Source organism: Ammospiza nelsoni, chromosome 6, assembly GCF_027579445.1.
Source record: "Ammospiza nelsoni isolate bAmmNel1 chromosome 6, bAmmNel1.pri, whole genome shotgun sequence".
In the NCBI taxonomy this organism is placed as follows: Eukaryota; Metazoa; Chordata; class Aves; order Passeriformes; family Passerellidae; genus Ammospiza; species Ammospiza nelsoni.
The window spans coordinates 62505933-62518316 of record NC_080638.1 but is presented as its reverse complement, the minus strand read 5'-3'; the positions used below and the strand labels follow the sequence as shown (position 1 = coordinate 62518316).

Here is a 12384-nt window from a genome sequence, read left to right as displayed (position 1 = left end):
ATGAAATCCCCAGGCTCCCATTATCTGGATGCCTCCTGGAGCATGGGCAGCACTACAGCCTTGCCCCTGAAGTGGCTGAACTGCAGCTCCAGTCCAATTAAACTCCATTAATTGAATCCCACAAACAAGAGAAAAACAATCCACTCACACCCTTCCCTCTGCTTCAGCCCATAAAGAGCAATCCAGCTAATTCCAAGGAAGGCTTGGCCAGCATGCCCCTAATGTCTTCAGGATGGAATTCTATTTAAAGGGTCCCAGTCAACAGCAGAGTAAGGATGAAAAAATTCACTGACTCACACGGTGACATAAAACCTGCTGCTCCTCCACACGCAGAACACCATGGGGTGGGGACAGGGGGGGAGAGAGGAAAGGATTTTTTTTGTCCATCTCAGACACTGTGTAATTAAATCTGGTTATTTCCCTGACCCCAGTTCCTGGGGCTGCTCTGACAGCTGAGCACGGGCAGGCAATAAAAGGGGAAAACGCCGCAGCTGGCAGCGAACACTCGGGCTCTGCAGTTGAAAAAGCTGAGGACGTTGCAGTTTGGCCAGGTCTGGAAATGGGAAGATTTCCTTCCACACCCATTCCCCGGACATATTTAGAAATAGCTGTGCCACTGCCAAAGCTCTGTGCTCGTGGCAGGGAAAGGCAGCAGATCCGTGCTCGGGGTTTCACCATGAACGTCATCCCTGAGCATCCTCCTGATGCTGCTGAGCACCCACAGCCTGCATCCCCACATCCCAGAGTCACTGAGGTTGGAAAAGACATCCAGGATCATCAAATCCAACCTGTGAATCATCCCCACCTTGTCACCCAGCCCAGAGCACTGAGTGCCACATCCAGTCCTTCCCTGGACACCTCCAGGGATGGGGAATCCAAACCTCCCTGGGCAGCCCCTTCCAAGGCCTGACCACCCTTTCCATGAAGAAATTCCTCCTGAATGCTGCTGTTGCTCCCCAAATTCCCCCTGAGCTGCTCATGTGCATCTACCAGGACTCCATGATTTTAGGGAAAATGCTCCTTTATTTACCAGCAGGGTGTGAAGGAAGAAAAGAGGTTTGCAGTGGCCAGGGATGGTGGGATTCCTGTCCTGTGCAGGGCCAGGATGATGGGCTTGATTGGATTGGACTTGATGATCCTTGTGGGTCCCTTCCAATCAGGACATTCTGTGATTCCACAAACTCCAGGCAGCTTTGCCTCCTGGAAAGCAACTGGGCAGGGATGGAGCTCCACATGGCTGTCACAGAGCCCTGGGAATGCTGCACTTCATCTACCAAAGGGTTTCAGTTTTGCAAAAAAACCCAAAAAACAACAAAAAACCCCCCAAAAAACAACAAACAGTGGCTTTTTATAGAAGTCTTTTTGGCAGCTGAGGGCGTGGAAATATTGTAAATACTTCAGGAGTCAGAGGACGTTCTGTTCTGGAGTGGGGAGCGTTTGGAGAGGGGAAAAAAAAAAGGTAAGGTCACATTTGGCACTGGGATGGTGTCACCTTCCCTGGGCTAGGCTGGGCTGGGCTGGCACCCTGCCACTCCCAAATGCCACTGCCACCTCGGCTCAGGTTGCATTTGGTGGCTGGATGCTGAGGCAGGCAAGGCTGGCTGTCACCTTCCCACCGCTCGCTCAGTCTCGGGAACCTCCTTATTTTTGGGGTGATGGGAAGGAGCTCTGCACCCTCATGGGACTCTCTGCACCCCCAGCTCCACCAGCTCCTCAGGATCACACCACCCTCATCCTGTGCAAGAAGGGAAGATGGAATGTGGGCATGGAAATGCCCCAGCTGGGCACAGGATGCTCCCCAGACTCAGTTTTCCAAAACAGGTGACTAATTCACAGGGATTATGAAGCAGGAGCTGGGTGTGAGCTCCACCAGACTCTGGGGAAATAAAAGAGCCTGAAGGGGATTTCTCCATCCTACACAGCCTCAGGGTGGGTAGGGAGGGATTGCTCATGAATTTTGGAGTGTTTTCTCCCAGAGCTTCCTCCTCCCAGCCCTGGCACTGAGTTGCTCTCTCTGTGCTCCCATGAACATCAACCAGAATTTTCCCTGCTCCTCTTCTCAGGCTGGAGGGCAGCAGAGGTCCCAAATCTTCAAAGTCAGGGGAAGAGGAGAAGGATGGGAGGTTTTCTGCTGTCACAGCATCTCCCCTCACCCTGCAGCTCCAACATCAGCTGTGTCCCCAGGAGAAGGAGCATTGCTGGGGCAGGAAACGCCGAGCCCTGGGAAAAAACTCTCACTGCTTCATCTTGCTGTTTGCTTTTCCTGTCCCCCGTGCCCACAGAGCAGCAGCAGAGCCTGCCTGGAGTCCCTTGGAGCTCCTGGGATACATGGAAAAAATGCAGGCAGAATGTTGGAAGGAAGCAGCTGTAAGGCATCCACTGGGCTGGAATGAAGTGAAGCCATCCCAGAATCCCAGAATGGATTGGAAGGGACCTTAAAGATCATCCAGTTCCTTGCCATGGGCAAAGATATCTTCCACTACACCAGGATGCTCCAAGCCCTGTCCTTGGACACTTGCAGGGATCCAGGAGCAGCCACAGCTGCTCTGGGCACCCTCACTGCCCTCACAGCTGAGAATTCCTTTGTAGGAAAAGACTATTTTTCCATTTGTTGTTACGTTGGATGATGGGTGAGCATCTCTTACCTCCCCAAATCCCACCTTCAATGAGGATATTCCCACCCACACCAATAAATGCTGAGTGCAGCTGATACCTCAGGTTCAGCTTTTCTGTTTTTCACATTCTGTGCTGCTTTAGTGTGAGGGTCTGATCTCCATATGAGGGGATGGTGAGCTCTGTGCACAGAGCAGGGAGACAAAACAATTCCTGCTCCAGCTGGGCACCAAGGACAAATGACCCAAATCTCAGCCCCACAGCACAAACCCCGTGGGCTGGAGAGAGAAAAACAAGCAGGGTGGGACTGCAGGGGCTAAAGCTGGAATGGGACAATGAACTGCAAGGTGCAAATGGAGCAGAACTGATCCCAGGGACAGAGCCCGTGCCCGGCCGTGCATTTTGGGGCCATTTTGGTTGATCTTGGGTGCAGCCCTGGCTGGGCTCTGGTGCTGCCCAAGGTGCATCCATGGAGGAGATGCTTTGAATAAATCCCTGCTTTATTCTGGAACTCCATCCAGCCTCTGCTCTAGGGCAGCCTGCACAAGGCATCACAGCCCATCCAATCTGCAGTTGGGTAATTGATGGGCAGTTTTCTGGGTGGAATTATCTCCCAGTGGGATGATGAGAGCAGGGATCACCCCATCCCAACCCCCCTGTCCCACTGCCAGCCAGGCAGGAAGCATAAATCCCTGCTGCTCAGGGAAAAAAAAAAAAAAAAGAAAAAAAAAAAAATTTGAGGTTTTACTTTCTCTTTCTCTGGTCTTTAATTGCAGATCAAAGCTGGCCCTTCAGGCTGGAGCTGCCTGCCAGCAGCTGCTCCTGGGCAGGGTTCCAGGCCACCCTTTGGATGAGGGCTGCCCATGCCATGCCCTGCCTGCTCCTCTCCTCGTGCCTGCCAGGGTCAATCCCTGCCTTCAACCCTCCTGAGTGGCTGCTGTGGGAATCAAGGGGCTGCAATCCAGCACTGGGACTGAGATTGGGATTTTTTCCGGCTTCACACGACCTCCAGGAAAGTGAGGGATGTGTGAGTGGCTCCAGCATCTTCCCTGGGAGCCCTGGGGAGCTGCCCTTTGGAATAACCTCCCTCAGCACAAGAACAGAGACTTCTCTTTAAAAATCAACCCCACTCTCCAAGGGTCACACCTCTGGGTAACAACTGAAAGGGAACAGAAGCAAAAGACAGCCTTAAATAATTCATCCATGTGTGTTCCTGCTGGTGTAGTGAGGATTTTATAAATACAACCAGCCAGAGGCCTGAGAACATCAGGAATTACTTCAGTTACTCACTGGTAATGCTTTGTGCTGCAGTTACTGAGGTGTGTCATTAAATGGTCCAGGGGCACTGACAGCAAACAGGTACAGCCAAAATCTGATCAACCCCCAGGCACAGCTCTGTCCTGACCTCCCTGGAGCTCAGAAACCAAGGCATTTCAGAGACAAGGACTATGCTGGGATCACCTTCCCTTCCACCTTGAAATATCTGCTCAGTTCTCCTTGGAGAGACAATTAGCTTGATTAAGATGGAATATGGAGAGCTCTGTGCAGGGATGTTGAGGAGGGCAGGGAAACGTAATGAAATAAAATGGGGCAGGAAAACACAAATGGGGAGGAGAAAAGGAAAATCATAGAATCACAAAATCACAGAATAGTTTGAGTTGGAAAAAAACTTAAAGATCATCCCATTCCAACCCATGGCAGGGACACTTTCCACTATCCCAGGGTGCTCCAAGGTCTGTCCAGCCTGGCTTTGGACACTTCCAGGGATCCAGGGACAGCCACAGCTTCTCTGGGCACCCTCAGAGCCAAGATTTTGATCCTAATATGAAATATATATATATTTATAATATATGGGTATATATATATATAGTATATAATATATGTATTAAGTATATAAATTATAAGTATATAAATAAGTATATATTATACTAATATATAACATATGTATTAAGTATATAAATATACTTAATACATATAATATATTAGATATATATAACATATATAATATATATATGTTATATATAAAAAAATATATATTTTTTATATATATATGACATCTATACATAGTGGTATTTCAACATCTATAGGAGCAATTTAACACTTACATAAAATGTATTTTACATAATTTGTATTTATAACTCTCTGGTTCTGGGGAGAGCATCCCAGCCCCTCCAACTCCAGCCCTTCTGCACCCCCACATCCCAGTCCCTCTTCCCCCAGGCTGATGCCAAGCTCATGTATCATCTTCCCAGTAGCTCTGCTGAACATCTGGCTCCCAATAAACACAACTGGGAGGGCTAAACAACTTAATCACTGCAGCTTGTGTCTGTCCTCAGACAGCTCAGGCTGCTGAGAGGCACTCAAAGGAAAGTGAAATTTCCAGTAAAAGCCCTGCTTTCCCCACAATCAGGAACTTCATTTCAGTACTTCAGATGCTGCAGAAGGGAAGTCAGCACCACCCTGGATGGATGTGTCCCTGCTGCCTGCTCACAGCTCCAACCTCTGCTATCCCAGAGGCTTTTCCCCCCTCCCAAACCTTTAAATATCAGGATTATTCTGCTGGCTTGGTCATAAATCCACCAAAAGCTCTGAAGTTGGAAGAAAAGGCTGCTTGAGACCCACACAAAGTTCTGACAGCATCAGTGACAGATCTCCTGTCTCGTGATGAAGCATATCAGAATTTCCTGACGTGAGTCACTGCTGGAGAGATTCATCAGCGTCCAAGCCTGGGACCTCCCTGTCTAGCACGACATCCCAAATGCCCAAATGTGGGACATGGGGGTGGGGGAAGCAAAATCCACCCAGACACAATGCTGGCTAAGCCTTTTCTATTTTAAGGAGAAATTGCCCAATATTTATATTAAAAAAAAAAAAAAACATAAAACAACAAAACAGGAAAGCAACAGCAAAGCTCCGTAACCAGCTAAAAATACCAAGCAAACCACGGATGTGCTGGACATTGCACGTAGGGATGAGCTCCTCCTGCCTCCCCAAACAACTGGGTCAGCCAAGAGTAACCTCAGCTGCCTTCTGAGAGCAGGAACAGATTTGCTACAGCTGAGGATGGGTTGCAGGCCCTTTTGGGAGGGGAGAATTCCAGTATGGAGTGCTTCCTGGAGTTGCCATCTCCTCATTGCGTTTTTTGTTGGTGGGAAGGAAGAAACACTGGGTTTTGGGATGAGGAATTGGTGAAGATGGGTAAAAAAATGATACTTGGTAGGGAATGATGTCTCCTTTCTCATGGGCTTCTCCTCCACCAGGAAATGAGGGTGAAGAGGAGACAGCAAGACTCAGCTCCTTCCCTCCACCAGACACTTTTACAGTGGAGCATCACCACTTACTCTCTAATATGATTTTCCACTAGAAGACAACCCACAGGGCTGGCAGATTTCCCATTTCAGGGTCTGCTTTTCATCCACCACATAAATTTGCAGGGGGGGAAAAAAAAATCACAACCAGTCTGAATAACAAGCAGGGCTGGTACCACCTCACCTGTGACAAACCCAAGGGCAGCTCTGCTATGGAAGAGAATTCAGCACAAAAAAATGCATTTTTAATCACTTTTTGGCTCAATTGGTCCTGTTATTGAAGTATTTACACACAAAACAGCAGATCTGGAAGGGAAAAAAAGAAGACACCTGGGCTGTTTGATGTCCAAGCAACTCCTGAGTGCCCAAAGCCAGAAAACACCAAAAATTTATCAAATTTACAGGACAAGCACCAGAGCAAAGGCAGGAGCCAAACCAACCAGAAAACTCCTCAAGAGGGGGGAGGTTTTCAACACTTACTGAAGGTTTTGCAGATGTCAGAAACAGCCTTGAAGACCCTGTCAGAGAAGTTGACTTTGACCTTGACGTACTTCATGTTGGGCAGCTGCAGGCGCAGCAGTTTGTGCTGAGGGGTGAACTGGAGCTTGGCATCCGCCTGGATCCCGTATTTATCCAACGTCCAGTGAGTTTTAAGGAGCCAAGTTTTCTTCTTTTCCCACCACAGAGCGTGATCAGACCAGTCCTTCTTGACATCTGCAACAAAGAAGCCATTTTCCCCCCAGTTAAAAGCGGCACCAGAACGAGGACAAAAGGAGTTTTTAAAGTTTTTGGGGTTTTTTTTTCTCCTTTCCTGAGAAGGAACTATGGATCCAAAAAACTCCCAACAGCCCTTTCTGGATACAAGGAACTGCTTGTATTCAATAGTGTTTTGATGGGATATAAAAGCAGGGAGGAATCCAAGGCATAAAATAAAGATGAGACTCAGCGTGTGTGTGGATCACCAGCCTGGCTGTGATCCCACCTGGAACACGAAGCCAAGGGGTCATGAGTGACCCAACACTTCTCCCAGCAAGGATTTTGCACAGTTTTTGGGGTTAACTATCAATTCTTGGGGTTCTCCCCACCATCCAGGACACCTGTGCTATCCCAAGGTGAGCCCAACCACCTTGGCACACATGGAAAACAGAAGCAGGAGGAGTTTTGCAAGGAGAATTCAACAGGACCTTCAGTTTCTACAAAAAACCCTAAAAATTCCCTACTGAAATGAAAAATTGCCTCACAAATGACCAAGAAAACTCAACAGCCACATCTCCTTCCAGCAGGGATGTAACCATGGGGTCCTTGGAGGTCACCTGCAGGTTGGGAAGCACTTGGGGAAGCAAAATATGGTGATAACTCCAAGAGATAAACCCTGTGCAATATTTTCCCTAACACCTGGAATATTTTTCACCAACATCTGGCCCTGCAGAGCATTCTGACAACAAATAACCGTGCCATGTCCTTCCACCACACAGAAAAGAGAATGGAGTTATATATAATATAGTAATATATTCAGTAATAGAATAATTCAGTTTTCAGCTCCAGATCCCTCTGTGATCCTGGACTTCCACCATGAAACACCAGTTTAACCCAAATTCAAACCACCAGCTGACATTTATTCCAACAGCTCCTGTCCCCATCCATCAGCACCACAGGGCACCAGCCAGAAAGGCAGGAGCAATTCCAGAGGATTGGAGAATTTCCAGGATTAGGTGAAGTCCCAGCAGACACAATGCCAAAGGGACTGAAGGAACACCATCCAGCACCAACACCATGCTGGGGTTCCTGGTGTCCTGTACAGGAGTTGGACTGGATGATCCTCGTGGTTCCTCCCAGGCCAGGATATTCCATGATCCTGTGAGAGTGAAGATTGTCCCCACGAGCCACATCTGAACTAAGCTGAGATGAGAACAAGGTGACAAATGAACTTTTGTCTGTCCCTATCTCAAACCAGGATCTGGAGCTTGGGATTACTGAGAAAACCCAGCAGGAGCTGGATTTCCCCTCTGAACTCCTGGCTTGATGGCACAATCAGCTCTGCAGAAAGTGGAAACATTCAGCTGGACTTTTCAACAGCTTTGTACAATCAAATTAAACAAAACCAAATATAGAAAAGCATGCAAACTTGCACAAGCCTTGTCTACCCAGAAAAAAATCCAAGAAATCATTACAATGGACTCTGGTGATGGAGTCCAACTTCTGCCCTACTGAAAGCTGAACGAGTTGGCACCAAAAATCAGGGGGAGGAAAAAACCAAAGGCATTTGGAATGAGTAACATTTATGCCTAACAGAAGGGGATTTAGGTTTACACTGCTGATTAACCATTCAGGCCAAGGCACAAAAACAACACTCTGGGCCTGAGAGTAATTAACACTTTCAATTAACAGTGAGATGCTGGTTCTAGCAGGAAGGGGAAGGTCTGTGCCTGTCCCACGGGGTAGTTAGATATAAAAGAGGCTGGCAAATGTTTAGCAGCTGCTTTGTGGAGCTGAGTTTTACACCCTGACCAGAGCCTTGGGTGCTTTGCAAGGGATCCAGGACTGCTTGGAGCAATCCCTGCAGGCCAGGGAATGCCAGCAGCCTGGTTAAACCTGATCAAAGGTTTATAAACCTTCACCAGAGTCCCAATTCATGAGTAACTGATTTGTTGGGGTTACAGCTGCACAGCAACGCTGAATATTTCAGCTCAAGCTCTTCCCATCTACTACCACCAGGCACTGGCTACTTCATATTTATCTACCTACCATATTAATCAATTTATTCATATTATCAACTATTATCAATTTATCATTCATTTATCAGAGTTCAGGTGAGTCTCCAAGCACTGCAAATTCACCTTAGAGATCCCAGACCTGGAATGTAGAAATTTACTACAGGTTAGAGATCTCAGAGGTGTTTGAGGATCCAGCAGCTCCTCTGAGCTGCTGAATGTGATGGACACAGAGCTGCTGGAGGGAGCCCAGAGCAGGAGGAGCAGAGGGATGGAGCAGTTCTGTGTGAGGAAAAGCTGGGATTGCTCAGCATGGAGAAAAGCAGCTGTGAGTTGATCTAACTGTGGCCTTGCAGTGCCTGAGGAAGCCACAAGAAAGATGGAGAGAGATTATTTACAGGGGAGGGAGGGACAGGACACAGGGAATGGCTTCCCACTACCAGAGGGCAGGAATGGATGGGATATTGGGAAGGAATTGTTCCCTGAGGCCCTGGCACAGGTGCCCAGAGCAGCTGTGGCTGCCCCTGGATCCCTGGCAGTGCCCAAGGCCAGGCTGGACAGGGCTTGGATCAGCCTGGGATGGTGGAAGGTGTCCCTGCACATGAGGGTGGAACTGGGTGGGCTCTGAGCTCTCTTCCAAGCCAAACCCTTCCAGGATTCCATTAAATGAGCTGCACACATGCAAGGGTGACCAGAAATCACTGCCACCCTCCCAGGCAAGGAGCCCCAGGTGAAGGCAGCAGGGATGGGGGAGCTGGAGCTGTCAGCACCAGCTGGAGCTGGGACTGAGCTCCAAGAGCCCAACCCCAGCAGCAACACCCTCGGAAAGGGAAGCACAGCACTTCCTTCCCGGCCTCCAAAATAAACCCCCACCTTCCCCTGCAGCCTGAACCCAAACCCCTGGAGCCTGGCAGGGCTGGCAAACCCAGCTGTGATTTTTATTTTTTTCCCCCCAGGCAGATCCTGGTGTTTCGTTTGCCTCCCAGAGCTGTGCCAAGAGGCAGGAACGTGCACGAGGGACGTCCAGGATGTTTTGTACAGCAAAACCCACGGGGCTGCTCCCCTTGGAAAGCCATTCAGACAGTGCTGGGAATGTGAGAGGCATCTTAAATCACACAAATGCCTGCAGAGGCCTCTGTGAGGACAGAACAGCCAGAGGAGGAGTGAAGGGCTGCTCTTGAAGTGTTTTAAACCTGAAACATCCTCAGCTTTCAATCCACACAGTCACATCCCGCCAGCTTGTCCAGCAGGAATTACAACTGCAGATTTCAATTCCCACAGCCACCAATAAATCCCCTGAAATCTAGAATCCAAGCAGCAACAAGTCTGAATTGAGATGCACAGAGGATGTAGCAGCAATAAATCTGAATTGAGATGCACACAGGGTGTGCTTTAACTCCGGGCTGGCTGTCTCACATAGACCCACAAACACAATCAGAATTCCAGCATCAAGGCTCAGTCTGGGTGAAGGGCAAAGAAAATCCAGGCAGCCCTTCCTGGCAGCCCATTTGTCCCATGTGGGAAATGGATTTGTAGAAAAAAATTAAAGTTTTTAATGTAGAAGACTCACGTAATATATGTTTGCATGTAAACTTTGAGATAAGAAATGTTGATTTAGAAATGCTAAGGAATAGGATAGACATTGCTGAGAAATGGAACTGGAAATAAGTTTTAAAGGATGGTTTTGTAAATAAGACTAAGTATTTTGGAGAAATAGAATTATGAAAGGTGCATTGAAATGGAACTAGAAATAAGTTTTAAAGGGTAGTTTTGTAAACAAGATTAGGTATTTTGAAGAAATAGAATTATGAAAGGTGCATTGTAGTAGGACTTATAAGGGTAATTTTAGATTACTGGCTTTAAGGCATTTACATCATGGTGTAGCAAAAGCTGATAGGCCAAGAAACACTTAGAGTGTACTGTAATTAGGAAATAATTAGCTTCTGATTGTGATGGTGTGAATTATAACATCTGTATTGTCTCACCCTTCACATGAGACTGAAAATGGAACAGAAGTTTTAAAACACCCCTCAGTTGCCCCATCCCTGGGTCAGAAAAGGCCATAATCCAACAATCCCATTTTTCCCAGCACTTGGCTGCTCCCAAACACTCTGCTCTGCCAATCCAGGTTTTTTAAGGTCCCTTTCCTGCTGCAGCAGCTGCTGAAGCTCCGTCCTGCAGAAGCTCTGCTGTCACTTGGCAGCTCCTCCAGGCCAGCTCAGGACTCACAGGCAGGAGGATACAAGTCTCCAGCACGGTGTAAACACTGAATTTTCCTTGTTATTTTGGGATATCCCCTCTTGCAGATGGGCTCTCCTTCCGTGCACTGCTCAGGACAACAGAGCTCTGATATGACTGAATAAATCTCTTTTTTTCCTTCTTCCCAGTGCATGGTTAAATCCCACTGGATGGGTATTTGGAGGCTTTCCTGGGAATCATCAGATTCCCCTTCACAGCCACATCCAGGATTAAATCCACAGGGCAGCCAAGACCCTGCAAATGCCTCCATCACCTTAATATTGGGGTAAATAATAAAAAATTTAAAATTTCCTGTATAAGCTTGAGGAAGAATTCTGCAAACCTGCCTGGGTCGGATCACGGATTTTTGGTGGAATTTTGGAAACAGAGGATTTGCAGCTGATGCTGTTTTCCCTGGAATTCTCTCCACCTTCAGAGAGGCAGCAGAAGCAGCTGCAGCAGAGGTTGCAGCTCATTCCTTAATTAAAAATGATCATTCCTTAATTAAAAATGAAGGCTTTTAGAGCAATGGATTCAATCTTCAGCATTCCCACAGGAACAGCCCAAGAGGACCATCCCCCTCTGGAGCAAAAGGTGCCAGAGCCAAAGCCCAAAACACTGGGGGCGTTTTCCACAGGAGCAGAATGAGCTCCACAGCTTTCCTGGCTCTTACCCAGGGGTGGGTTTAATCAGGATTATCCCTGCTCTGCTCTAGGCACACTTGGGAAGCTGAGGTGGCAAAAAATGCCTTTCCATTAGCTCAAATTTATCTATATAAAAGTAAGTTAATTAACAAATACATATGTTTAAACACATATTTTATATATTTTATATATTTTATATATACATATAAAATATACATGTATTACATATATTATATATGTATTATTATATGTATGTATATATTTATTACATATATTATGTATATATATACACATCTATACGTATATATATACATAATGTATATATATGTATACATATGTATATATACATAATGTATATATATGTTATATATATTACATATATATATGTAATAGATCTTAAATATCTTGTATTTTTATATATATATAAATACAAGATATTTAAGATCTATTATGCATATAAACATATACATAAACATCTACCCCATATATATATATGTGTATATATAAGAGACAAAACTGAATTATATGAATATATAATTATATATAATTATAGATAAACACACAGAATTAATGCATATAAAATATATCCACATATATATATTAATATATATTTTTATATATATTTATATATATATATCTAAGATACAATGCAGGGACTGAAACCAATTCAAAAGCCAAGCATTTCTTCTTGCAAAAAGTAATTTTTGTATTTGATAATCTACACAAAACCAACCCCAAGTTTTCCACCTTTTCACTGAGTTTGCTGCAGATGGGCTGAAACTCCTCAAAGGTTTTTATACGAAAATTAAAATAAAAGTGCTCACTTTTTTAAATTTATGATTTAGGTATTTAAAGTTAATGTGCACTTCA

At 46.1% G+C, this 12384-nt stretch overlaps 1 protein-coding gene across 5 annotated transcripts in view; it reads right to left on the bottom strand.

Moving 5' to 3' along the window:
• Window positions 1-12384, bottom strand: part of FERMT2 (FERM domain containing kindlin 2) — a 53743-nt gene that overhangs the window by 26168 nt on the left and 15191 nt on the right. For all 5 annotated transcript variants that reach the window (XM_059474684.1, XM_059474683.1, XM_059474685.1 and 2 more), the window contains one exon: window positions 6402-6635. In XM_059474684.1, coding sequence (XP_059330667.1) covers window positions 6402-6635 — 234 coding nt within the window. The remainder of the gene's footprint in view (window positions 1-6401; window positions 6636-12384) is intronic.